Here is a 27,093-nt window from a genome sequence, read left to right on the forward strand (position 1 = left end):
GTGTGCACAAGAAGTGGCAAAGACAACAGCGGGGAATGGGTCGGATCAGAAACACGGGCGGCGGAGGGAGATCTGGTGTGTGGTGTGCACAAGAAGTGGCAAAGACAACAGCGGGGAATGGGTCGGATCAGAAATACGGGCGGCGGTCGGATCAGAAATACGGGCGGCGGAGGGAGATCTGGTGTGTGGTGTGCACAAGAAGTGGCAAAGACAACAGCGGGGAATGGGTCGGATCAGAAATACGGGCGCAGGGCTCGACAAATCTAAACAAGCTAAAACCGGGAAAGCAAGACTATTCCGCCATGCTCGGCTCGAAAAAGCAAATGGCCGGATGGGGGCGGGAGAGCCTGGTGGGGGGGCGGGAATGCGTGCGAGGGGAGAAGTGTGATAGGCAGATGGGCCGGATGGGGGCGGGAGAGCCTGGTGGCAGATGGGCCGGATGGGGGCGGGAGAGCCTGGTGGGGGGGCGGGAATGCGTGCGAGGGGAGAAGTGTGATAGGCAGATGCGCGGACGGAAGCCGGATGGGGGCGGGAGAGCCTGGTGGGGGCAGGCGGATTAGGGAGATGCTCGTGCGTGTGTGGTCACGTGACCCGCTTTTGTGGTCACGTGACCTCACATGCACTGTAAAGAAACCGCAGTGGAAACCGCAGTGGTTTGACTATTCGATCGAGCCCATGAATTTTCGCCATTCCATTCGCAAGCGAATGGTAATAGGCGAAACCTAAAAAGGTAGAATTAGGAGGGGTAGATTCCCTACACACAGAATGGGTACAGAACCGATGGCCCCAGTGGACCCTTCGCTCATACAGAAGAGGCTTCAGATGTGCAGCTGCCCTTCTCCTTTGCACAGAACAAGAAATCTCGAGCTTTACTGACACTAAAAAGTGACAATAGGAGCAGCAGTGCAGGCTTTCTAAACAGAGAAAAGACACAGCATGAAAACCACTCTCCCATATAAAAGGTACTGCGTGGTAGGGACCAATGTAAATATCTACCACAAACTGGGTGCAACATGAGCAAGAGATGTGCAAGCTTCTGCCACACAAAACACAAAGGTTATAGGCAGCACGGTAGATGCCTTCCTCATACACAGGGAGCAGGGGGCAATGTAAGCCTCAGCTCTAAACAGATATAACACCCATACCAGGGATTATAGTAGCTGCAAAGTATGCCTATATCAAATAAAACACGAACATGGGCAGCAGTGATGGTATAGGTGTTGCATAGTTAACTGGTTGCACTATGTCATCTGTGATACCTTCCGACAGTTGATCATTGATTTTTAGCCAGAAGCACTTTGCAGACTGGGATGTTCAACTCAATTCTAGCTTAAAAAGGTATAAATAAAAAGTTACCTGGTGCTACTTCTGAAAGGAAAGATCAAAACGCCTGAGTTCCAGAAAGCACGGTTATGCTGAAGGTAGCGCGAGGTGGAATTTGAGCAGGAACAATGGTGCAGTAAGATACCATAGTGTCCCAATGTAAGCAAAAAAATGGGGCCTCTTACCTTGTTTAATGGATTTTTTTTACTGTAATTGGTTGCAACATGCCCCCGCATCCTGTGTGGTGGTGCACCAGCTGCAGTGTTGATTGCTAAGCTCAGGTTTCTAAAATCTGTCAGTATTCCTGTTAGAAGCTTTATATACCTAGGTTGCTAGGGAAGATTAAATACAGTATTGAAGTGTTATACATTAATATTCATAATATTGAGACCTGAGTAGCTTTTCTCATAATACAAACCAGCACCATGTTTCTAGTACTTTGCCTTTTGACTCCCAGCATATGTAAAAGAAAGGCAACATACACTTAACCTTTTACAGGATTGGTATAAACTCTTGAAAACAGTTTAGCCAGAGGTCTCTTGGATACCATGCACAGGACAGGGGACTCTCAAACACACACACACACACACACATACCTGCATGCACAGACACACACTCATTCCCCCATGAGTCCCCAGACCCCTCATGTCAGACTTTGTCCTTCTCTAAACAGTTATCAGGTCACAGGCACTACGCATGCCAATGTATGTCTACAGTGGAACTAAATTACTTGCGTATCACACTATGTGTGTAGACAGCCTTCTTCAACATGGAGCTCTTGAGCTAATGGTAGCTCTCCAGCTACCGGGACGTCAATTAATCAATCAAGGTTTGTAGAGCTCACTACTCACCTGTGAGGGTCTCAAGGCGACGGGGGTGTGGGTGTGAGCAGCTCTGTTGGTCATTTGAAAAACTAGGTCTTGAGGTCTTTTCTGAACTCGTGCAGTGTCGGGCCTCAGCTCATGGGAAGGGAGAGTTTGTTCCAGGTCTTGGCTGCGACCTAGGATAAAAATCTACCACCTGCTCTGGCCATGTGGAAACGAGGGACGGTGGCTAGGGTAAGGTCGGCTGAGCAGAGGTTTCTCTTTAGGGCTTGGAAGGAGATTCATTTTTTGAGGTATTGGGGTCCGGTGTTGTGGAGGGCTTTGTAGGCATGTGCGAGCAGTTTGAAGATCATTTTTTATTTGACGGGGAACAGTGGAGGTCGCAGAGAAGTTGGGTGAAGTGGTCATGTCATGGGATGTTGAGGATAAGTCTGGCTGCGGCGTTCTGGATGTCTGGAGTTTGCAGAGGAGTTTTTTGTTGATTCGGGCATAGAGATCGTTTTCGTAGTCCAGTTTGCTGGTGATGAGTCAGTGGGTGAAGGTCTTCCTGGAGTCAGGGGGGTGGGGGTGACCCACTTGAAAGTCTTGTGAAGTATGCTGAGGGTAATGAAGCATGTGGAGGACACGGCGTTGATCTGGCTGTTCATGGTGTGTGAAGAGTTGAGTATGATGCAGAGGTTGCGTGCATGATCAGTTGGGATGGGTGGGTTTCCGAGGGCGGGTGGCCACCAGGTGTTGTCCCACATGGAGGGGTGGAGCCGAGGATGAGGACTTCTGTTTTCTCTGAATTGAGCTTCAGACAGCTGTTGCTCATCCAGATTGCAAAGTATTTCATCCATTCTTGGAAATTACTCCTGGTGATGTCAGATTCCTTGGTGAGGGTGGGAATGAGCTTTGTGTCATTGGCATAGGAGACGATGTTGAGTCTGTGGTTTCTGATGATGGTCGCGAGGGGGGCTATGTAGATGTTAAAGAGTGTGATCTCTGTCGGTTCTGAGAGGAAGGCTGGAAGTCTTATTCTCTGTGTTCTGCCTGAGAGGAGAGACCATATCCAGTTTAAGGCTGTTCCTTGGATGCCGGCGTCGTGGATCCTGGTGGCTAGTGTGCGGTGGGAGACAGTGTCCAAGGCTGTTGAGAGATCCAGGCTGTGTGGCCTTGGTCGAGGAGGGCGCGGATGTTGTCGGTGGCGGCTACGAGGGTGGTCTTGGTGCTGTGTTTGCTGCGGAATCCGTATTGAGAGGTGTCTATGATGCTGTTGGTTTCTATGAAGTGTTCTAGCTAGGTGTGGACAGCCTTTTCGATGACTTTGGTGGCAAAAGGGAGCAATGAGATGGGCCTGAAGTTCTTGAGATCCGTCGGGTCTACGGAGGGCTTATTTAGGGGGGGGGGGTTTACTTTGGCGCGTCTCTAGTCGTCTGGGAATGTGGCGGTCTCGAGGGAGCAGTTGATAGTGCAACGTAACTCGGGTGCGATGGCAGTGGCAGCCCGTGGAAGATGTTGGGTGGGCAGGGGTCAATAAGTGCTCCGGAGTGGATGCTCTTCATTGTCTTTGCAGTGTCTTCTGTGATGAGAGCGGTCCAGGTGAGGAGGGTCTGTTGGATGGCATCCCTGGGGGTAGGAGTTGAGGTGGTGGCATGGTCTTGGTCGTCGAAGTTGTCGTATAGCTTCTTGATCTTGAGGTGAAAGAAGGAGCTGAGTTTGTTGCAGAGGTCTTGGGAAGGAGGGACATCGGTTGTTTTAGTGTTGGGTCTGGCAAATACTTGCATTATGAAATGTTACTTGGAATAGTTGGTGTTCAAGAGGATTCTGTCTTGGATGAAGTTTCTCTTTGTTGATTTGATGAGTTGGTGGTGTTCCGTGACGGAGTAGGCGGAGTGTGCTTCTGGGGTTTTGCTGTTTCTCCAGGTCTTCTCCAGTCGTCAGCAGGAGCGCTGGATTCGCAGAGGTTTGTGGTGAACCAGTTGGCTTTCTTGTTCTGTCGTGTCGTGGTGTTCTGGAGGGGGGCGAGTGTTGGAACAGTTGGCAATCCATTGGTCAAGGTTGCTTACCTCTGTGTTGGCGTCAGCTGTAGTTGGGGGAGGAGTGCAGGTGAGGGCGGAGGTGAAGTGTTCTTCGGAGACTTTGTCCCAGCTTTTGCATGGGGTGGCTTCTGCATGGGGGTGGAGCGTGCACTTGTGTGCAGTAGGTTTCGAGAAGGTGAAATGGATGCAGTGGTGGTCTGTCCAGAGCGGTTCCATGGTGTGGTTGAAGCAAATGTTGTTTCGTTCGGTGAAAATGGGGTTGAGTGTGTGTCCTACTGTGTGAGTGGGGGTGGAGACCAGTTGCTTCAGTCCTATGTTGGTGAGGTTCTCCAGGAGGGCAGTGGTGTTAGTATTGCTGTGGTTGTCTAGATGGAAGTTAAGGTCTCCAAACAGTATGTAGTCTGTATATGCGAGTGCATGGGGTGCGATGTGGTCTGCAATGACGTTGGTGAAGAGGGTGCGGGGTCCAGGAGGTCTGTAGGCGAGTGTTTCACGGAGTGTTATTCTGGGTTTTGGCTTGAACTGGAAATGGATGTGTTGCACAAGGGGTGAGGCGTCATCCCAGTTGGTGGTTGTTAGTCGGAGGGAACTTTTGTGGACGATGGCGAGGCCTCCTCCTGGGCGGTTGGGGCAGTCTGTCCTCAGGATCTTGTATCTGTCAGTGATTGCTGTTGCGATGTTGAGTGCAGAGCTGGCCTTCGTCCAGGTCTCTGTGAGGAAGGCAACGTCAGGCGAGTGAGTGTTGAGGAGTCTCAGATTTCGACAGCGTCTCTGTGCAGGGAGCGTTCGCTGAGGAGGATGCCGTTCAGTGGCTTGTGTGCAGTGACATCCGATGAGTTGGGGTAGCTGCCTGGGTCCAGAGGTGGGTGAAGGTGCGGCAGCAGTGCCGGCAGGAGATCTGGCTCTGGGTGTTGCTCGGTGTTGAGAGCTGACAGTTGTTGCGTCCAGGGTTGAGTGCGTGCAGAGAGCTGGGGTCGTAGCAGCGGGCAGTCAGGGGACCAGGGTCGCTGGCGCTCGTCGTGGTGGGGTGGCGGACCGGCATGCTGTGCCTTTTGCCAGTGGTGCGGCCGCACAGCGGCTGCCATTAAGTAGGGGGAGGGGGAGCAGCTGGGAGGTGGGAGCAGGAGTGACAGCGGCGGAGAGCAAACAGAAAAGGCATTCAGAGAAGGCAAAAAAAAACAGGCAAACAGGAAAAGACAGACATAAAAAAGGATGACCTGCACAGAGCAAACTAGCAGGCTCTTTCACTAGACCACCAGGGATGAGGCAAAGGCAGGAGCCAGCGGATGGAGGAGGGCCTCAAACACCTACCTGAATTTCATGCTGGCGCTAAGGGCAGCGCCTTACTTGTGGAGCTGCGCGGGGGGAAGAACAGTGACTCAGACCAGGAGGTCAGAGGTCTTGCTTTCCTTGGCGCGCAGTGACCGCCATTAAGTAGGGGTCGGCGGAGGGTGAGCAGCTGGGTAGCACCAGTGGAAGAACACGCTGGGTGGGAGGGGCTGTGGGTGCAGCAGCGGCAGGGAGCAAACAAAATGAAAAACAGAAAAGGCAGACAGAGAAGGCAACCAAAGAAGGCAACCAAAGAAGGCAACCAAAGAAGGCAACCAAAGAAGGCAACCAAAGAAGGTAACCAAAGAAGGGAACCAAAGAAGGGAACCAAATAAAGGCAAGCAAATATAGGCAAGCAAATAAAGGCAAACAAATAAAGGCAAACAAATAAAGGCAAACACAAAATGGCAAACACAATAAGGGAAATTAAAAAAGGCAAACACAGAAAAGGCAAAACCGAGAAAAGACAAACCGAAAAGGATGAAACACACAGAGTGGACTAGCAGAAGATCAGGCTCTTCCACTAGACCACCAGGGATGAGGCTCAGGCAGGAGCCTGCGAGTGGAGCAGGACCACGAACACCTACCTGAAGCTCAAGCTGGCGCTAAGAGCAGAGCCTTAATGGTGGAGCTGCATGGGGGGAGAGCAATGACTCTGACCATGAGGTCAGGGGTCTTGGCTTGCAGCGGCCGCCATTAGGTAAGGGTCGAGGGAGGGGTAGAAGCTGGAAGGCGGGAGCAGGAGCGACACGCTGGCGCAGGGGCAGCAGCAGTGGGGAGCAAAGAGAAAAAGCCAACAGAAAAAGGCAAACAGAAAAGAATGGCACGCACAGAGCGGTTTAGCAGAGGCAGGCTCTTCCACTAGACCACCGGGGATGAGGCACAGGCAGGAGCCTGCGGGTGGAGGAGGGCATCAAACACCTACCTGAAGCTCAAGCTGGCGCTAAGAGCAGAGCCTTAATGGTGGTGGTGCACGGGGGAGAGCAGTCACTCCGACCAGGGAAGTAGCTCTTCTGTGTACATCCCAGTCTACTAAATTAGAAGCTTTTGCTTGGGTGAATAATCTAAGTATATTAACATTTTTACTGTATATTTGGTAGGAAAAAATATGTATTTTGGAGGAAGTGGCATGAATTTAAAAATACATTTAAAGAGTGATAAATCATGCGGTGTTGCAGAGACATTACTACTATTACCTTGATGTATGGACATTACTGCTATGGCTGTTATTATCCATCTTGAATAATTCCCCATTGACGCTGCCTTTTTTACATTACTGTAGGGATCAATGATGCAATGAGGTGACCACTACTGACAAAATTGCAGAGGGCGCCCACTAATGTAAGCTATTACAAAGCTAATAATATTAGTAGCTCAGGGTGACTTTCATTGAATATAAGTAGTTCTTATTACAGGAAAGGTCGGAGACCTATCTTAATAAATTATGGGGGCTCTACCTCAGAGAGCTGTCCCCTCCCTCCCACCTCCCTTTCTGTGAGCGGTTGTGGTCAGCAGAGAAGGGGGCCCATGCAGCTCTTCCTTTTTGAGCAGCTCGAGCCTTGCTGCAGAGCTTTTAAAATACGTATGTATGTATAAAATATTTGTAAAGCGCATTATCGCTCCAAAAGAGCATCTTGGCGCTGTGCTGAGGGGAGGAAAAGAACTCGAGAACGCTATGAACAAATGCGGGGATCAGAAAAGCGAGAGGCACAGGGAGTCCGGGGCATGTACCTTATGCTGGCCCGAGGTGCAGGCAACATGACAGGGGTCGCAAGCTGTAGTCTAAAGGTCACAGCTGCGACCCTTGGCGACCTCTAAATGACATCCATGCAAACCCCTACCACTTATAAGGTAGAACTTCTGAAGGCTCTGAATTTTTAATATTCGAGTGACCAGAAGTGGCTCTTTACCTGCTGCTACTAGGGCCAATGGCAGCTCTGAGCAACAGCTGGCAAACTATGCTTCTTAGAATGATTGAATAGTCAACTTGTAAAGCGCAAACATTGCCCAAAGGCGTCAAGGTGCCAATAGCGGAAGCAACGTCAGGGGAAGGTAGAAGTCAATACTTTGAAGATTTAAAGGAAAAAAGCAAGGTCTTTAACGATGTACGAAATAGAGGATGTGACTCTAGACAAGAAATGGATATAGGTAGGGTGTTCCAAAGTTTGGATGCGGCCATAGCAAAGGCTCTTCCTCCCCACCTTGCCTTTCCGAACCTAGGTATTACCAGCCAGTACTTGTTGGTAGAACGCAGCTGTCTGGCAGGGACATTGCGCTGGAACAGGTCTTTTAAGCCTTCTGGGCCAAGGTAAAAAAGTGTCTTTTGAACAACACATAGGGCCTTAAACAAAATTCGCTTTTCGGCAGAAAGCCAGTGCAGATTTCGAATGGCAGGGGAAATCAAATCGAATTTCAGATCTAAAATCAGTCTTGCTACAGCATTCTGGCCAAGTTGCAACTTATGAATGGATCCTTTGTCAATGTCCAGATAAAAGGCATTACAATAATCCAGTCTGAACAGAATCAGGGCAACCGCTGTGTGTTTCCACGATGGAAGGGATAAAAAAGGAAAGATCTTCTTCAAGATCCTAATAACCCAGAAACAGGATGATGGCACATGGCATTAGTTTTGTACATAATGATTCACTATGCCTTTAAGTCCCATGATTCCGTAGCCGAACATTCATCTGCAGGAAGCTGTACAGTATGTGGCTTAACCTAAATACCAAATGGACCTGGCGGGGTGGACTGGGCTGGAAGAAATTAAATTCTATCTATGACAAAGCAAAAAGATTCATCCCACACCCATTCTTGAAGGACAAATGGTAACATTTCACCCATTCCTAGTGAGTGATTGAGGGTTTCACAAAAGACACTAATACGGTATATAGACTAATTACCTACATCAGGACAGGGGTACAGGAGACACTACATTTATTTGCGGGTCATAGGCATCCTTTCGGAGAGATGAGCCAGGGGTCTGGCTTAGCTCTGAGAGCCTAAAGCGCGAGCCTAAACATCAAAAGATGTGAATTAAGCAACAAATATCATGAAAAAGTATGATAAAGGCTTGATAATGGAAAGAATATATTTTTCAACATTTCTCTGTGTCTCAGATAAGTACTTATGCATATCACTGAATCGAGTGACAATTATTGAAAGCAATTTGAAAGTATCTTTTTAAAGCTTGAAACATTCACGAATTACCCTAACCGTTACCAGGTCACCACGAGTTACTAAAATGTGTCAGTTTGTCATTTTCTCTATTTATGTAGCATATGCTTTTATTAAATGTGAAGCCAGATTATTTTATATTAGCCATATATAAGTGAGGTTTTTGCATATCCTGTACTGAATTATTTCAATATACTGTCAAACGGGATGGTTAAGGAAAATTGTACATTGTAAAGCAGCAGATCACACAATTTGGTCAAGTCGTGGAGCCAGGTTTTGAGACCAGGATCGCATGTTGTGCAGTTCAAAGGCATCAGGGTTACATCATTCTGTTTTGTGTTTAACACCAAAGGCCAGTGCTTTGTGTTCAGTTGTTCAATTAGTGTTTAGTATATAGAGTTGAATAAATAAACGTATTGCACCTTAAATCAGACTTACACTTAACATATATACACATGTGCAGAGTTATAAGATTTAAAGATGTACTTCTCTATTTTGAATATTTCTGCAGCCACTGAAAATCAAACCCAGTGACCGAACATGCCTGTCTGAAATCAAGACACACTTCACAAATGTCTCCTTGAAGAGGAGCAACTTAAGGAGAAAACTCAGTTGAGATTCCGAGACCTTTTCGATTTTTCTAATTATTTATCTTAAGCCATTGAGGTGGTCTGCCTCGCCTAAACTTGGTCTTCTTCTCAAGTTAGCTGAGACAGCAGTGACATTAACATAAAAAGCACCCCCTGCCTTTCCTTATTCTGCTGGTTAGCCTGGCTTGATAAACAGAACGACTTTGGGAGAGGTTCAACCCCTCAACAACTACAGTGAATACATTAGTAAAACATAAAGGTCATGGAGCTCCCACAGAAATTGCTTCACAGGTTTCATCTCTTCAAAGAGATGAAATTTGCAGCCTGTCTTTAGAGAGACATGGTCTGTATGCAACTGTTTAATCTTCAGTCTCCATGTCAAAATAGAGGAGTGGGGGGATATTGTGCCCGTGTTCTCCCCACTCAAAAATCAGGTGGGGATGGAATAAATCCCCATCCCCCACCAATCACCCACAGTTTCTACGCTCATGCACCAGGATTTGTGGTGGTTGTATACTTGATCGCCAGATGTGGGCGATGGAGGTAATTTGCCGCTGTAGTGCTCCATTTGGAAAAAGTACCAATGAGAGTGACCTTGACTTTTGGAAGGCAGGAAGTTGAAGTTTACACAATTAAACTACCTAGCTCCTCAGGATGGATTTGTAGTGCAGGGGGCTTAGGAGACTGAATATGAATAGGTTGAGTGTAGATGGTTACTACGTTACAGTCACAGGGGTTTGCAGGGCTTGCAGCAGAAGAGCATGCTGGTGAGGTATGAATGATACATCTCTTGGTTTGCAGGGATGTTACGGGTCAGCCGCTTGTTTATTGTTACTTTTTTGTACACGACAATCCATCCTCGTGACCCACCTATCACCACTCAATCCCTGTGTCTGAATCGACCACCTGGTCAACCACTACGTCAAAATCACCTTGTTTGTGACTATCAGAGCTGCCGCTCATTGATATGTATTTCACTGTTACTTCCACACCATTGCCTTGTTTGTATCTTAACCTCATTTGCTTCCCTAATTCTCTTCCCTATCCCTTACTCTTACCCAAGACCTAAACCTTTCCTTTACCCTTACCCTGTCTTAACACTAAACTGATTCCTTACTGTAATGCTACCCTTCAATTTATGCCTTTACCCTGACCTTACCTCTAAACCTACCCTTTATTCTAACACTAACCATAAATCTATCCTCTTTGAACACTAACCATAAACCTATCCCTGATTCTAACACTAAACATATACCTAGCCTTGATCCTACCCACCTAATCAAATCTTTTATTCAGAAGTTACTCTCTTATAGCCGTAAAACTTTCCCTTATCGTTACCTTTACCCTTGCCATAACCAATCCAATCCAATCCAAAAGTTCTTTATTTCGGCCATTTAAGACCATAAAAGATACAGTAAAAACATTTAAAACACATGCAAACATACAATATAAAAACAATGCAAGGAAGCAAAGGACTAATTAATTCTGTGCATAGAAGACTCTGAGAAATTAAAAACCCAATTAACTACAGTTCGATACAGTTCATTTCACATTTGGAAGTTAGGAGTCAGTGGCGGCTGGTGACATTTCAAAGTGGTGAGGCGAAAACATTTGTGGATGAGTCATTCTGACATTATGGAGGTTCTGGGGGGTTGGGGAAAATGAAGCAAGCACTGACGTCTGGGCTCTCCTCAACAGAAAGGCGTATTAGGAGAGTAAGAGAATGTGAAAGAAACCTCAACATGTCCAACACACCCCTTCATCCAGTTATTTAGACAGTGACTATAAACAGAATGCCCCATTTCATCCCACAGAGGCCCTCCTTCCCTCTAAAGAATAACCCACATGAGCCCTCCTGCCCTTAAAATAGTAGCCCGGCCCCTGGCAAGGCTCTGTGTCATCATCCAAGCCCCTCGGTCCCTGGTCAACCTTGTAAACTTCAGAATCCATTTCCTAATGTTCATGATAATCACGGAAATGTTATAACCCTAATTGGGCTGCTGTGAACCAATGTTTAAGTCTTATTGCGCCAATTTTAGTCAAAGATAGTTTATTATAGAACAGACAGTGATTGTCCTTCACTGGGCCCTGGTGATGCAGCTGCTTTCTTTCATTGCTGCAAGAAAAGCACTGGTGAATTCTGCTATGGATGTTTGTGCATTCAAGACTAAACGAGCAAAATTAGTAATTGTAAACATCCTTTTTTTCAATAGTTTTTTAATTTGAATTTCAATATTTTGTAGCACAACAAGGAGACAGTTGACAATCTTAAGAGCATGTCCTATAGTACCAGGATGGATTACATTCTGTAACATTTTATACAAAAGCAGCTGTCATAACAAGGCTTATACATGTCAACGCATTGTCAGTATGATAAAAACTCGCATTCTTGTGACAAGACGTCAAACATACATAGGAGTGAAATATGGATGCTCAAAAACAATGCCTGCATTCGAACAAGAATCACCAACCCTTTCCACCCTTGCCGTAGAAACCCGCCACAACAATGAGTATAGTCTTTCTTGACCTTATACAGAACAAAATAGATGAGGAGGTGCACACTATGCTGAACCCTAAGCCTAACGTTTTAAAAGGGGGATTAGGTCAGGTAGAATGGGGGGAGGAGATGAACAACAGGGCTATCGAATATACTTACTTGGCACAGGCGAGGCAGGGGGGCTGTTGACTTAAATGCTTTCTCCACAGTTGTTAGGAGATGGTTCCCGTATGTATGCTGTGCCCTACCTACTCTGAGATCAAGGGCGGTCCGACATCGTCTTTACTGCTTGTTGTAAAGTTCTGAATAAAGGTACCCCAGTATTCTCTGATCTGTCTCTTTCGCACTCCCCACTTTGTTACGGAGGGCTGTATCCTCGGTCAAGCCCAATTAATAACTTATTTTCTCCATGTCGCCAGCAAGGGTGAGAAGGGGGACTTCACTTGCATTAAACGTACTAATTTGGCCAGTAATAAAGTGAGGTCGATACATTTAGTGGTGACAGTTGTCTTCTGGCCTAGGGAAAAGACCGCGAAAACGACCTTGTGGATGTTCTGCAACAGCGCGCTCTGTTACCAGGACAATATAATTTAATATGCTTGCCAAAGTGTTGTGTAGATGGACATGTCGGTGATATCAGCCTGTGCAGTGAGGCATCGGGGGCAAGCGTCCCACATCTGGGGTCTACTGAGTGAAGCCTATGGGGGAAAAGGTAAGGTCTGGGGAGTATGTGAAATTGTGTGCAGGCATTTGATGTGAGCATTTCGAGAGACCCTAGAAGGGAATTCCTGGATTTTCTGGCAGTAAAATATTGTATAAAACTTACCTTGGCTTTGGCTTCCCGCTTTTCTAAAGTCCCGAGACTGCAGACTCCCGCCGTCCTGGATTTTGAATATGTCTGACGTCTGGGCTCTCGTCAACAGGAAGGCTTCAGGCAGCCTCCCTCCCCTCCACCGCAGCCAGCGCTGCGATTGGCTCGGCCGGCTGCCCTACCCACGTCATAGCTCTCTGTATGCTGCAGCATACAGAGAGACAGGGAGAGTGGGTGTTACTCGAGGGCAGGGGGGAGCGGCTTGCCTACTGTTGTTAATACTGTTTGTTTGGACAGCCTCTCAGCTGCCCAAACAGACAGTATTAACAACAATGGGCAAGCCGCTCCCCCCTGCCCTCGAGTAACACCGCCCACTCTAACTTCTGCTTTCTCGCCGTGCGAGAAGGCAGAAACAAATGGTAGTTATTACGGTAATAACTACCATTTGTTTCTGCCTTCTCGCACGGCGAGAAAGCAGTGGGGCGGCGCCCAAACGCCCCAATGGACGATCCGCCATTGTTAGGAGTTACCCTTTCAATATTTTTCCCCTTATCTGCCACGTGGCCATTAAATACTTGGCTACAGCAAAGACAATGAAGTGCAGAGTGCTTGTCTTCAGAATTCTGTATGATTGTAAATAGTTTCTAAAGCCCAGATTCTTACATAGTGGCACTAGCCAGTACTTTCTCGGTCTGCTGTAAGCAGGGCAAAAAAACAGCACGTGTAGTTCATCCTCCACATTCGTGCTGCACCCAGGGCAGATTTTTTCGTCCAGCATTGTCCATTTGCTTGTAAAGGATTTGCCATAACACCAAACCTGGTTAGCCAACTTACCTTAATCTGTTTAGGTTGAGGTAATGACGCGGCAGAGCCACTGAGTTAGAGGTGACTGATAAAGGTGAGGTCAAGGGAAGAGTACCAGGGCTCAGCGTGATGATACCAATGACTTGGTTTAGGGGTATCAAAGTTTGAGGAGGTGGGCTGACCAAAATACATTTGGGAATACATGTTTGCTGATTACTATCTAGTTGAAGAAGTTCTTAGCCATTTGAAGGGCATTTTTGGGGGAGTGGGCGAACCATTCTTGTATTCAGCCTAGGGTATGTTGATGTGGTGGAGATGAAGCTTTCTTTGTGCCTGACAGAAGTGAAAAGAGGTTGAAGATTTATACAAGAAGGGGATCACGCTTAGGTCATGGTAAACACTGGGGTCAGGGAGTGTGCATGGGGCAGTGGGTGCAGGAAAGTAGGGTCTCAGTCTTGGAGGAGTTTAACATTAGTGAATGGAAAGCCGTCAAATCGGGAACTGCGTTGGCTCGAAGGTGGGGGGAGGATGGAAAAGTGAAAAAGATTAGAGTATTGCCGGCATGCAGGTGACAGGAAAAGCTAAATGAAGAAATTATATGACTGAGCAAAGAGGTTAGAAGAGAATTGTCATGAATGATGCGCAAAAGCTATCAAATGGGACATATCAAAGTTGGTGGAATGAAGGGTTCAGAAGCTAGTCTGAAGAGGCTTAATTAGATTAAGTGCTGATAGGTGAAACATAAGGCAGCTGAATGCAGGACATTTGCCAGTGTTGGAGAAAAAATAAGTTGAGAGGTGTTGGTAGGTAAAGGGGAAGAAGGGAGCTGACATGAGTTTCTTTAACAGTGGTGTCGAATCATGGACGGTATATGCTAAATAGGAGGGAATGATGATTAATCTCAGGTGAAGCAGAAGAGAATATTATGAAGCTGCAAGCATTGTGAAGTGATGAAATATTGTGGTGAGGTCCAATGTGAAATCTGATGTGTGCTCGGTTTGAGTTTTCCTCTAATTGAGGAGCAAGTGCATTTTTGTTTTGACATGGATAGCCGGGGTTATACAATATTGGTAGCATGGAAGTGCGTGTATGTGTAGAGCTAGGGTAAAAGGCCAACAGAAAAATGTTACTGCATCTCATAAAAGTTGAAATAAAGGAGAGAGTCTATGTAACTATGGTTTTGACTAAGGTGTGACAGGATGGACTTAGTTGTGTAGTTTCATTGGCTAATGGTGAACGTTGGAGCAGTTTTAATCTGGGGTGCTTGATTATGGTCATGTCAATGATGGGTATGATGGGATTGACATGCAGTGTTGGAGATGAGAGCTCAGGATTAGAGTGGGTAGATTGACATATGTGTGGGTGGGGCAGGAGTGAGTTCTTATGAGGGATTATTATTGGTGAATTTGGATATAGTTTGCGTGCTGTGCTTTAATTTGCAGGTCGAGAGTTGGGTACTAATTGTGATTTGGGAGACAGAGTGAGGAGGCAAGTCTAGGATGGTATCTAGACCATCAAAAGAAAGTTCCTGCATCAATTGAGGGCTAATAAATCATAAGGATGCGAGCCTAAAAAGAGACTAGGACAGAAATGGAGATGTGTTGTAGGGAGCAGTGGGGGCGGTGAAGTGCGTGTACATGATTTCTTAAGGAGGAGCGCAATCCTATCACTCTTGTTTTAAGCCTGTTAAATAAATTATGTGTGGTGTACCAGTATCTTTGGGATCTATCTAGGTTTCTGTGAAATGGTTTGTTAGAGCGTGGAGTCAGAGTGTCTTTGGTAAATGTGGTCATGTTGTGGATAGATGTGTATATATTGAGGTGGGGATGTTGTCTGGATACATGCCTGCTGAATATTGGCACAGATGTGAGGTCAGATTGTTGGGGGACTACGAGCAGATGCTGTGGTCAATGGTGATGAGATGTCAAGAGGTGGGAGTGGAATAATGTGAATTCCTGTAGAAGAAACAGGGGTTTAGACTATTGTGAGAAATAATCTGCAGGCTTAGTCTGACCATAGCGGATCTAAGGACCCAAGCCCGAAGCAGGCTGGTCATAGAACTGCACCCATAGGTGGCTGATAGCAGATTGCTGACCCCTCCTTTTGGGCAACTCTAGACCATCTAGAACATCACATAACTTCCAGGTGTCTCTGAGCCGGTCATTTATTGACCCTCGTTGTATTGTGAAGCTGACATTTTGCTCATACCAGCCCCTTTCTAGCGACATACAGGGCCATTTTGGACACATTGCTAGTAGCCAAATGGGTACAAATGCAATTCATGCTCCTATTGGCACTAGTGTATACCAGGAGTTAAGCCCATATAGGGCTCTCTTCAGTCTTTGCTTGGACCCTCAGAATAGATTGTGCATGGTGGTATTACCCCTGGCCACCAATGCAATGGGATAACGTCTGCAAAAGGGACACTGATGGCCTTTGTGCATATCACTCTCCATATTTCTGTGTACAGATAAATGCTACAGAAACACACACATACCCACCGCAAATGTGGTTGCCTCCGTTATTACATGTGAGGCAGATGTACTCGGCCTTTTCATGGTTGCAAACCCTGTGATTCACCAAATCATAGGGTTTGAGCAAAATAGCTTTTTGGTATGTACTAACCCCAATTTGTGTTTCGGTAAGAATTACTACATGACAAAATGGGTCTATAAATTGATACTAGATTGCAGTTCGGAAGGGGTGCATTTAGGACGTACCTTCCAAATTGCAAATCGTTATGCAACGTGTGAGTGGTTTACAACCACAATCCTGTTTGCAAACCATTGAAAAGTTATCAACTACTAAAAGGATGTGGTAACCCATTTGCAAAGGGGAATGGCCCCTGCCCCTCTGTGGATATTTTAAAATTTCCATGGTAATAAAACTCTTAAACTTAAAAAATAAATAAATACATATGTGTTTAAACATGGCCTTGTTTCCTTTAATGAAAACATGCTGCATTTAAAAAAAACAGAGTTTACTTTATTAAGACACAATCCTAGACATGGTGGTTTGATGATCTTACCAGTCTACCATTACTGGGATGGCCTCCACTAGCAGAGAGTTTCAATTTACGACTTAACTCACGCATATTGATGAGATAAGTCGAATTCTACCCCACTCCAAATCCTTATTTTTTAATCCAACTTATTGGTACATTGGTCGAATAGCAAAATCTGGTTTAATATGAAAAATGTTGGTGTACAATCTCCGACAGCTTTTTGCAAATGAAATGTTAGTACATCTGGTCCCAGGTTCCACATGAACTGGTTATGCTATTTTGTGTTAGCATAGATTTGCTTTTGTCTTGCCTTCGTTTACAGTACTCACATTTTCCGTGGTAGGCGTCATATACAAACATTTCTTATTTATGAAATAACTTCAAACCCTACCTCGGAGGCTCTGTTTGGTGGCACAATAAATACTGTTTAGGGAGGAGTCGCTAGATCACCCCACCTAAATCATATCTTCTCACAATCTGAAGGTGCTAGTCTACCACCTATATTGGTAGTTGTGGGTCTCGGAGACTGACCTACCTCCTTTATCCATTATTGTGACCAGGGCAAAACATTTTATTTTCCTATATCCGAGTTTCTTCATCTGTGAAAATTGTGAAGTGCTTAGAAACCGGCTGACATTCGGGACAAGCTGTTAAACAAGAGACCTTCAGTCTCTTCATGTAAGGGCTGGAAGAGGGGCCTGACCACACTATTGTTTTCAGAGTGCTATGATGCGGATGTTCATCCTGACCGCCCAACAGAATAAGACCGGAGCTTATCCTTTGCAATGAAGTTTGCCAACTGACCTCTACGTGCAGCCTTCTCTCCTCATCATGCCCTCTGACCCCAGACCACCAATGAATGGATATCTATCCTGTATGTCTCCAAACACAATGCATATCCTCGCAGGTCACCTATGAATTGAGAACCTGGGCATGCTCACTGAGACAGCGCCATGCATGCCCTTTGACCCCCGTCACCTATTAATAGAGTCTTATCTTTTCCCCAACCACAGATCACACTAGAATAGAGGCACTATGCCTCCTACATTTCCCTGGGCCATCTGTACCTGGATGCTCCAAACCTGCTCAATAACGCTAGGATAATTGTGAACTGAGAATCCAGTTCTATCTTCTGGCTTTAGGTAACTGAGTCATGAAGAGCCCATACCTTTTCCCAGGTCACGTGAAAGAACACATGCTTATTCTCCTCCAGAGTGCCTGTGAATGAAGACTCCATGCCTTCTTAGGGTGTCTAGGCCCTTTGTGAATGGAGGCCCCATACCACCACTCTGACCACAATGTATCTGTGAATAGAGTTCCGAAGCATGTTCACTTACCCCTAGGGTTCCTGTGAATTGAGGTGTCTTGTGCTTTTTTTGATACCAGATTACCTGAGCGTGAGGTCCCCCGCCTGTTTACTAAGTCAGGATCTGTTATAATTTAGGCCCCATAGCTATTGCCTATCCCGGGTCATCTGTAATCAGAGGATACCTATCGTCTCACTGACCTCAGTACACACACACAAATAAAGGCTACGCACATGGCCATTGGCCCTAAACAACTTTTGATAGTTGGCCTCTTACTTGGTCTGTGACAGCAGGTCCCATATAAACTGAGGCCCTTTACCTGGTACTAGTCTCAGGTCACCTGGTCATGGAACCTCCATAACCACCCCCCATCCTCTCCCCACTGGTCCTATTCATCTGCGAAAGGGTGCCTCTTACCTTCTGTCTTACCCAAAGTGATGTATTATTGGTTGCCCCATGCCGGCCCTCTGATTCCAGGTCACCTGTCAATAGAACCTCCCTACCTGTTCTCTTACCCCTCCTTACCGGAGGATGGAGCAGCCTTACGTGCTTATTGACTCCAAGGTTACCTGCCAATAGATGCCCAGTACCTACCTGCTGACACCTGGTCAGCTTTGAATTGTTTTCTGGTGTGGCAGTTTGATTGGTTCACAATCGGTTGGTAGAATATGCTAATTTTACTAACTGAAAGCCGAAAACTACAACAGAGGTGTCGCGGTGACATGTAGTCCTTCGCTTGCTGTAAACAAAGTATGACCCGAAGGAACGAATTACCGACTAGTCGTTCACCTATAAAGCAGGACGCTGTAAGATTTTAGGTCCCATGCCAAACGCTTCTACAAGACCGACAGGGCTGGGTAAATTCAGTGAAATGCCTGGTTTGCCGTTTTCACAATTCTGATACGGCATCCGCTGTTTTGAGTGGGACTGTAGGTTAAAGAGAGAGACATTTGCCCTCGCAGTGACCATGTTGCATTCAGTCACTGCTCTAATCTGCTTATTGTGAAGCAGCGCTGCTATTTGCTTCTTTTCTCCTCGTCGCCATGTTTGGAAAGACAACCTGGACTTCTTTAAGATTAAGTTTTCTTTATTCAGCCCCAAGCGTATAAATCAGTACATCGACTCCCTTCTCTCGCAAGTATCGAACCTCAGGAACCCTGTAAACAGGGAATATTTACCTCATTACCACATAAAGTGAATCACATTTTTCCTATTGGAGACGTTTCTCCAAATAAAGAATTCATTCATTTTACACTGTCTTCCTTGTTATTCTTTTAGAGAATGAATTGTTGAAGGTTTTCAATACTGGAAGTTGAAATTGGAAACCTGTTTCTAGTTGTCCAGCCATACATTGAACACCAAAAAGTAAGCAGCAAGTTCCCAAACTAAGAAAACTTGAAATTCCTTGAAGAAATTTAAAGGATATATTTCCTAAAATTATCAAGACCAAGTATATGTTTTACACTATCACCCGTCCGTGTTTGATGTGTATATTTTGATGTGCTGCCTCTGTATATTGGTGCCCTTTATTCTGTCCCCGTGTGCATTGGAGCCTCAGGAATGTTTTTCAAGGTCTGCTTGCACGTCAGTGGCTGTGTTGCTGAGCCTGTATATGTGCATATTGTGTGCCTGTGTGTTAATACACTGTACAAAAGTCAGCTCTATTGGCTTTATCATTATTTGTTTTTTTCTGCTAGACCTTTCCGGGCGAGCGTGGAACATGCCTCAGGTGGATGAGCAGCTGGTAATCAACACCCTGGTGAGACAGGTAAGGACAGGTGCAGTACCTGTTTGACGGCTCCGTCATGGCGTCTTCTTGTCTTTGCTGTAGTTGCACTGCCTGATCCCAGGGTCATTGGAGCACTCAGCAACCCTACAGACAACGTTCTCTCATTCTGTGCTAGTCTTGAGGCGATGGTGCTGCTTGGATAGGGAATGCCAGCTGGCAAGTTAGATAGCTCTGCTCTGTGGGTTTATTCTCAACGCACTTTCCAGGCATAACAAATTCGCTTGACCCACATTATAGAATGGGATGGTCCCTAGTGTAATTGCCGATTTTTCTGATTGATTAAATAATTTTTATTCGTCCTATGGCGCTTTAAATGTCAGGCATGTGCCCAAGCGTGTCTCGAGTTCATTGTGCCACAGGATTGTCTTTTATTTAGCAGAACATATCTGTTGAATTTTAGTTTTTTTTCTCGATTTGCTTTAAAACGATAACTTAATTTTAACCGTGTTTTTCCACTAAATATCTTATAAAAGTATTCGTGTTTCCTGATCCGTAACCTTTTTTGCCAGTGCACCTGCTATGCATTCTCGTGGTTTGACGCACGGCCTGGTCTGTGGTCAGGCACTGTACACAGCCGGCTGCCCGTCTTACCCATGGATACAGTGCCAGCCTACTGCAAATATTGGAACCAAGAGCCGGCCCTGCACCCTCTCACCCCTACACCCTAGGGCGTTGGAGGCTGGGCCTATGGACGATGGATTTGGGCCCAGATCTCTGTATTGGAGTGAATGTTTGGCATTGGTCAACATTCTATCCATTCATTGTTCTTTTGGCTTGGCCTAGCCCGTTCCTTACTGCCCGTGCTGCACATTGCCTTCTTGCCTAGAGCTGTTAGCACGGTTGGCATGGATAGGGTCTGACCAGCAACCTAGTCCTTCTGCAGACCCCAGCCATCGACACCCATGTACACAACATTCGGCGATAAACTGCCTGCTGCACAAACACTTTAACCATAAGTAGTGCACCTCGGGCACAGGGCGTGCTTTGTAGCTTGACGTGCGCTAGCCCCTGTGCCAACGAGCTGTGGCCATCTGCAGAGACTTTGGGCAAATGGCCTGGCCACACAGTGTTCACGTTCACTGTATACATCCATTGACTGCTCGCTTCACACACTGAATTTTATTTGCTCCATTTTTTTAATGAATTTCCAAAACAAATGTTGGGGTCCATAAACCCTGACAAAACTCACGACAAAACATGGGCTTTTTTTCTTATTTTGAGGGCAGTATCTTCCAATTTAGCACTTGCCCACATCCTCCTTCGGACCAGTGATGCGCCCCAGCCTATTAGAACCAAACGCCTCTTTTCAGGATGCAGGCTAGGTCTGGCATTCTGAAATTGTCTTGTCAACAAAAAATCGGTTGCTGCTAGCCTATCCGGTTCCTTTGCTCTGCTGATCCCGTCTGAGTCCTTGGACCAAACCAACAATATATATTTATTAAAAAAATCAACCATTCTAAGCCTACCTTTACCTTTTTCAATCACAAAAAAACAGATGCCACCAAAAACATTCTTTAAGCGACGTTCAACTTTTATGGCTTTTTTGGTGCTAATTATTTCAGTTTTAACTTTTCCTCCACTGGACGGATCAACACGAAGCTTGGCATGCCACACATGAGCCAGAATTGTGTCAAGCAGGTGGCACATCTCCAAATCTGGCATTATTGGACTGTAATACACGTCACTTATTGTGTATTTTGCATATTATATGTTCATTCAGTTGCAGACAGTATGACAATGATGCTCGTTTAAAACAGGAATATGTTAAATGAAGTAAGTTAAACACTAGACTACACTATTTGTTTGGTTGTTGTAAAAATAATAGAACATGTTTTATTTGTGTTCTGTAAGTGAATGATTGTAAACATATTTTTGCTATGACAAAGGAGTGCATTTGACCTTAGAAGGAAATTGTTTAACAGCTGGGCTTCACAATGCTTGCTCAGTTGACCGATTTCAAAAGAATGTTCAACTTTTGTTTACCATTATCAAAGAGAAGCTGATTAATCAGCCTCAAATAATGAAGATGAGCTGCGCATCGCCATACTTTCATTATCTGAGAGACTAATTAGCTGGCAACAAAGAAATCAAAATGAACTTGGGCTTCTCTGCGGACAGATCCACACGTTACTGAATCTAGGAGTGTTGAAAACAATTTACAGGCATGAAACAATCCCCATGAAATACGACTTTTGAAAACACTGCCTTCTTGGCAATAAAGTTAAATGAAAGACGTAATAGGTACATATTGTTAAATTTACCTGATGTGCGCTAAACGATTTTTTTTTTTACTGAATGTAGCTAACATACCAGTTTTAAATCATTTCCTTGAGTCCAAACAGTGTTGCTCTTTGCTTGTTCCCCTTTCGCTTTCAGCATCAAAAACTTTCACATAATACTAAGCTGGAGCAAGAGTTTCTAGGGTTTACACTTGAGAGTATCTGTGGTGTACCGGTTGCACCATGCCAACCGATTTCCTCAGATTTGGATGGGAGCAAGCTCATAGTGTGTAGCGGGAGATGTGCTTGAGTACATTTGCCCCCAGCACATTTACTCAAAAACACCTCCAAGGTCCGAGGTATACTATTAAAAGATGGCATCCATGTGCAACTGGTACAGGCACTGAGCCCTAGAAAGTGCACGCGACCAGGCTGCAGAACTGCTGACCTGATGCAAAGGCTTCAGGGAGCAGCAACATTCTGCACCTCATGGCCTAAGACTCGAAATGTAGAAAGAATATATTGTTTTTGGGGTGAGGGAGTTGCACAGTCCAATTCCTAGCCCTAAACATTGACTAGCTGCTCTTCTGCCATTGATGCACTCTGCCTGATCAGGTCTTGTTTCCCGCTCTTTCTCTCTGCACAGAAAGACCCGGAGCATGCATTGGTGATCGCAGTGACAACCCGTTCTGTCTTTGACCTGGAGAAGGAGCACCAGATCTTTCTGACCAAGGGGAAGGAGGAATACCTTCGACATCAGCAAGCGAAGAAGGACGAGCCCCTGCAGCCTGGCACGGCCTTTGAGTTCATCAAGGTGAGGCCAGGAGCCATTCCAAAGGAAGGGTAATGGGGAAAGTCTCCAGGGATCTCCTCCAAGCTACCGCACCAGGTGTCATCGCTTCACCTCAAGGAGCAGAGATGGTACCTGGTGGGTGGTCCAAAAGTCTGGCTTCAGAATTGACTCCAAATAAAGCCGCATCTCGCACTTGAAGGCTTGCAATCAGGGCGGGCTAATAAGGTGAGATGGGCAAAAATAAAGAAATTGGAAAAACAGTCCTGCAATAATAATGTCTGAAGGGAAGGGCCTAGGAAAGGTTTATTTTATTTTCACAATTTGATTAAGGGCACCCCTGACATCCAGAGGGGCAAGAGGACACTACAAAAGACACACCACCATCCAAATCAAAACTGAATACAATACGAAGTGTGGCCTAACAGCCCGAGCTGCCAGCTTTGGAAATTGGGGAACCAGGTTCTTGTTCCAGGGAAGCACAGCATCCTGTGATTCTGGGCAAATCACTAAATCTCCCTGTGCCTAGCCAAACAATGATTCTGACCTTGTGTAATGTAATCTGGTGCTCGTGTAAAGAACTCCAATGCCCTTGGGCAGAGTTTGCGCTATATAAAACGGCAAAAAAGCATCTGGGAGGAATAAAACACAGTGTAAAATAACACTGTAAATGTTATAAGGAGAGGGGAAAATTGGTGGAGAGGGGCCTGGGTATTTAGCTTGTCTGGGAAGGGTTGTCTAGTGACTTTTAAATTCATTTCTAAAGCACGTTAATTAAAACATTTCACACATTTCCATGATATCAATGGACTAGTGGTAGTGAAGTACATAGTTTAGTCTTACCATCTTGGTACTGATCTGAATGCTTCCAGGTAACTATTACACAATTAGTAGTTGTATCAGCTTGGCAGGAACTTGTTTACGTGTCTGACCCACTGCTGCCTTCCTCCTTGTTGGGATAACCACTCACTTTTAAATTCAGGATTTGCCACGTCTTGAATTGCAAAAAGTTCACTCCAAGATATTCTTTTTGTGCACTGATGCTTTTATTCAACTATCTAACCTCTATGCTTGCCTTCGCCCATCCGTTAATAGAGTTACTTCTGTGTGCATCTACCCACCATTTTCTCTGGACAAACCTTTTTATCCATCACCTAGTTTACATCCACATTCACGTGCACTCTGGAGTCACCAGTGGCATGAGGTTGGTTACAAAAATATTAACATAAATTAATTTAAAAAAATCTATGCATACATTAAGGCACATACATTGCTCAACTCAAACCTCTATCCAAGCACCCATTTCTATCCTATTAGGCCTGTGTGCAATGAAAGCTATCCAGTTCACCTGTTGGCTACTTAGGACTGCTGATGCCTTTGACCATGCTTGCAAGTGTTTGATGTAGTGCGTATTGGGAGAGTTAAAGAACCTCGTAGCTTGCAGTACTATAGATTCACATGCTGTGCACACTCCTGCCATCTAGTGTTGAGCGCAGAACTTGCAAGTTAAAATTCTTTGACAATGTATGTTTTTTCTCTGTATAAATCGTCACTTTTCCCTGAAACCTATAATTCACCATGGCAAAGACTCCACTTCAGATTGTTAGTAAAAGTACATGGAGTTGACCACATAGCTGCTTTACGTGTGTCTTTTAGTGGTCGGTTGCCTAAGAAGCCATTGTAGCTCCCTTTTGTCTGGTAGTATGCACTATGGGCACATGATGTAGAGTACATTTTGCTTTGGCATAACTTCGCTGCATGCATTTCACTATCCATTTAGCGAGACCCACCTTTGAAGTTGGGTTTCCCAAGTGGGGCTTTGCAAATGCAAGAAAGAGTATTGTACAAATGGAGTTAATACGATTCATCTAATACATCAGAGCCCTCTTCACGTCTAATGTGTGTAATGCCTTTTCAGCCACTAACTCAAGCTGTGGAATGAAAAGGGGTAAATCAGTGATTTGATTTACATGGAATGGGGAAAACACCTTTGGCAGGAAGCATGGGTTTGTCCTGAGGATAACAGCATCTTTGAGAACCGGGATGAAAGGATCCTATACTGTTGTCAGGGAAGTGATTGCCACTAAGAATGCTACCTTCCACTACTGTTGGGCAGTTTCTCATGCGGATGGGCAGATGCTTCCAGAAGCACTGACTATCCGGGCTGTTGAGCCCATTTTGTGTTCTGAATATCTGCCTGAGCTTCCTCACTACACAGGGATCAGAAGTAGCAGAGGTAAATAGTATGCACATATCTCTGGACTGTTGTTGTGGGTCCCTGGAGGCAAATCTTGGGCATTTTGCGTTTTTTGTTGTAACAAACAGATCAACAATGGGCATCTCCCATGTTTGAAATTATTGTTGAAGTTTTGGGGGATTTACCTCCCACTCATGCACTTGTTTATATGTCCTACTTAGCAGGTCTGCAAAGTTGTTATCCACCCTACGGGTTTCACCTGCTAGGATCTGAATCTGATGCTGAATGGCCCAATGCCAAATTGATTGTGTTAACGCTGACTGCTGGGGCAAGTGACTACCCCCTTATTTCAGAATTAAATACAGTCATATTGTCTGTTCTCACTAGGACGTGCTTCTTTTGAATGAGCTTTAAAACTCTGAGTGCCAACTGAACTGCTGTCGGCTCTAGAAAGTTTATGTGGCACTTTCATTGTTCTTGCGTTCAAGGGACCCGAACAGCCATCTCATCCAGATGTTTTCCCCATCCTGTGAGTGAGGTGTCTGTGGTAATGGTCACCTGCAGCTGATGTTCCAGACACGGTCTGCCCAGCAACACGTTCTTGTTGTTCCACCATTTTAGATTGTACTGAACCCTGGGCTTTATCGACACAATATCTTCTCATTGATTTGTCCCTTGCGACCCATGCCTTGGCAGACACTCCTGAAGTGGGCGCTTGCAACACTGAGCTTGCAGCACTATGGCGATGCAGGAGGCCATCATCCCCAAATCTTTCAAAATCATTCTCACTGATAGAAGATGTGATATCTAAAAAAAGATAGCAGCCATTAGCCTCTCTTGATTGGGATGGTCTTTGCTCCCAGGAATGGCTTAATCTGCTTGGGGCAGAGATGGGATTTTTTGGCATTGAGTGTAAACCTTAGGTTGTGTAAGAGTGACACAGCTGTCTGAATATGTGTTAGGCATTGCTGATGGTTGTTGCTCCGTATCACCCAATCATCCAGGCACTTTCTAAATCCATTGGGTTTGTTCTTACTCCTACGAGTAAACCTTCAGTGTAGGTGTAGTAGTAGTGTTGTTCACTTATGACAGACCTGAGGTAGAGATGATGTGCTGGATGAAAGTGAATGTGAAAGTAGGTGTCCTTGAGGTCGACTATGGATATATGCTCCTCTGTGCCGAGTACTGGAATAACAGTTTGACATGTTTTGACAGGGTGTAACTATTCAGTAGCCTGAGGATAGACTGCAAGATTGTTTCCTTCTTTGGGTTGAGGCAGTACAGGAAGTACATTTCTTGACCCCGCTGGCAAACGGGCTCCCATTCAGTGTCACCTTTGTTCAGAAGTGTTTCTACTTCCTCGAACAACAAATAGTTTTTGATGTTTCTGATTAATTCCATGATAGCAAGACAGGATGTTTGGTGGTGTGTGTGACACCAATCAGTATCCTTGTTGTACAGTGGACAGGACCCACTTGACTGACGTTATTTCCTCCCACTCGGGAAGGAATAATCTAAATCTTCCCCCGAAGATGTGTGTGACTCGGAGTATTGTTAGTAAGTCACTGCTTGGAGGTGGAGGGGAACTTTCCATCGCCTCTTCTGCCCCTTCTTTGACCACTGCCCTAAAATCTTCCAAGGGTATAGGACATTTGAGCCTGCCCTTATTGGAATGGTTAATGCTGCTGGCACCGGGTAAGCTGCAGTGTTGTTGCAGCCTGTGCACTCTCTCATGTCTCAGACTTGCCAGGTTATGTTTTAATACCTCTATGGCCTTTGTGGTATGAGTGTCTTTTCTTTGAATATGTTTGACTATTGTATCCACATGAGGCCCAACGCTGTCGAAGGGGAGCTTGTGAAGATGTTGCTGGCCCCATGGGCAGAACACCTAGACTTTTAACTAAGTTTGTCTTCGGAGGATGATGCTAGCCCTGAAGGCAGTGTCACCGGTGTCCAATGAACAACAGATGTTTGCCTTAGAGGTTGTCTTGCCCTCGTGGACTCCTGAGGATAACTAACTAGTTGTTTCCTCTCTCCCCAGCAGTATTTATCTTGCCTTGCGAGGAGGCCAACCAAATTGGCTATAAGCCACTGTGTTTCTGCTCCCAGAGCAATGCACTTTCTGGTTGCGTTGATCTTCTGTCTTTCATTGTCAGGAGGGTCTGCCCCCTATGTGAACACTCTCATGAGAGTTGTGCGGACAACTAATTAGTCTGGAGTGACATCACCATCTAGTGTAAAGTGGGTCCTCCAGAGCAGGCTTATATTTCTTCTCAATTCTAGGGGTGACGACCCTGACTATAATCGGCTCTTTAAAGTTCTCTATTCTGCACTTAGTTATGCTCCTTTCATGAAGCATTTGGTTTCAGGTGAGGTCTTAACTAAGAATTCCTCCTTTTTATCCACGAGATAGA

General features: G+C 45.5%; 1 protein-coding gene across 1 annotated transcript in view; it reads left to right on the forward strand.

Moving 5' to 3' along the window:
• LOC147733176 (cytosolic 5'-nucleotidase 1A-like) overlaps window positions 1–27,093 on the forward strand; it is a 95,732-nt gene that overhangs the window by 6,354 nt on the left and 62,285 nt on the right. Inside the window, exons 2-3 of the mRNA XM_086957722.1 lie at window positions 19,382–19,452; window positions 22,339–22,506. Coding sequence (XP_086813848.1) covers window positions 19,405–19,452; window positions 22,339–22,506 — 216 coding nt within the window. The 5' untranslated portion in view covers window positions 19,382–19,404. The remainder of the gene's footprint in view (window positions 1–19,381; window positions 19,453–22,338; window positions 22,507–27,093) is intronic.

The sequence above is a fragment of the Lissotriton vulgaris genome, chromosome 2_1 (assembly GCF_964263255.1).
Source record: "Lissotriton vulgaris chromosome 2_1, aLisVul1.2, whole genome shotgun sequence".
NCBI lineage: Eukaryota > Metazoa > Chordata > Amphibia > Caudata > Salamandridae > Lissotriton > Lissotriton vulgaris.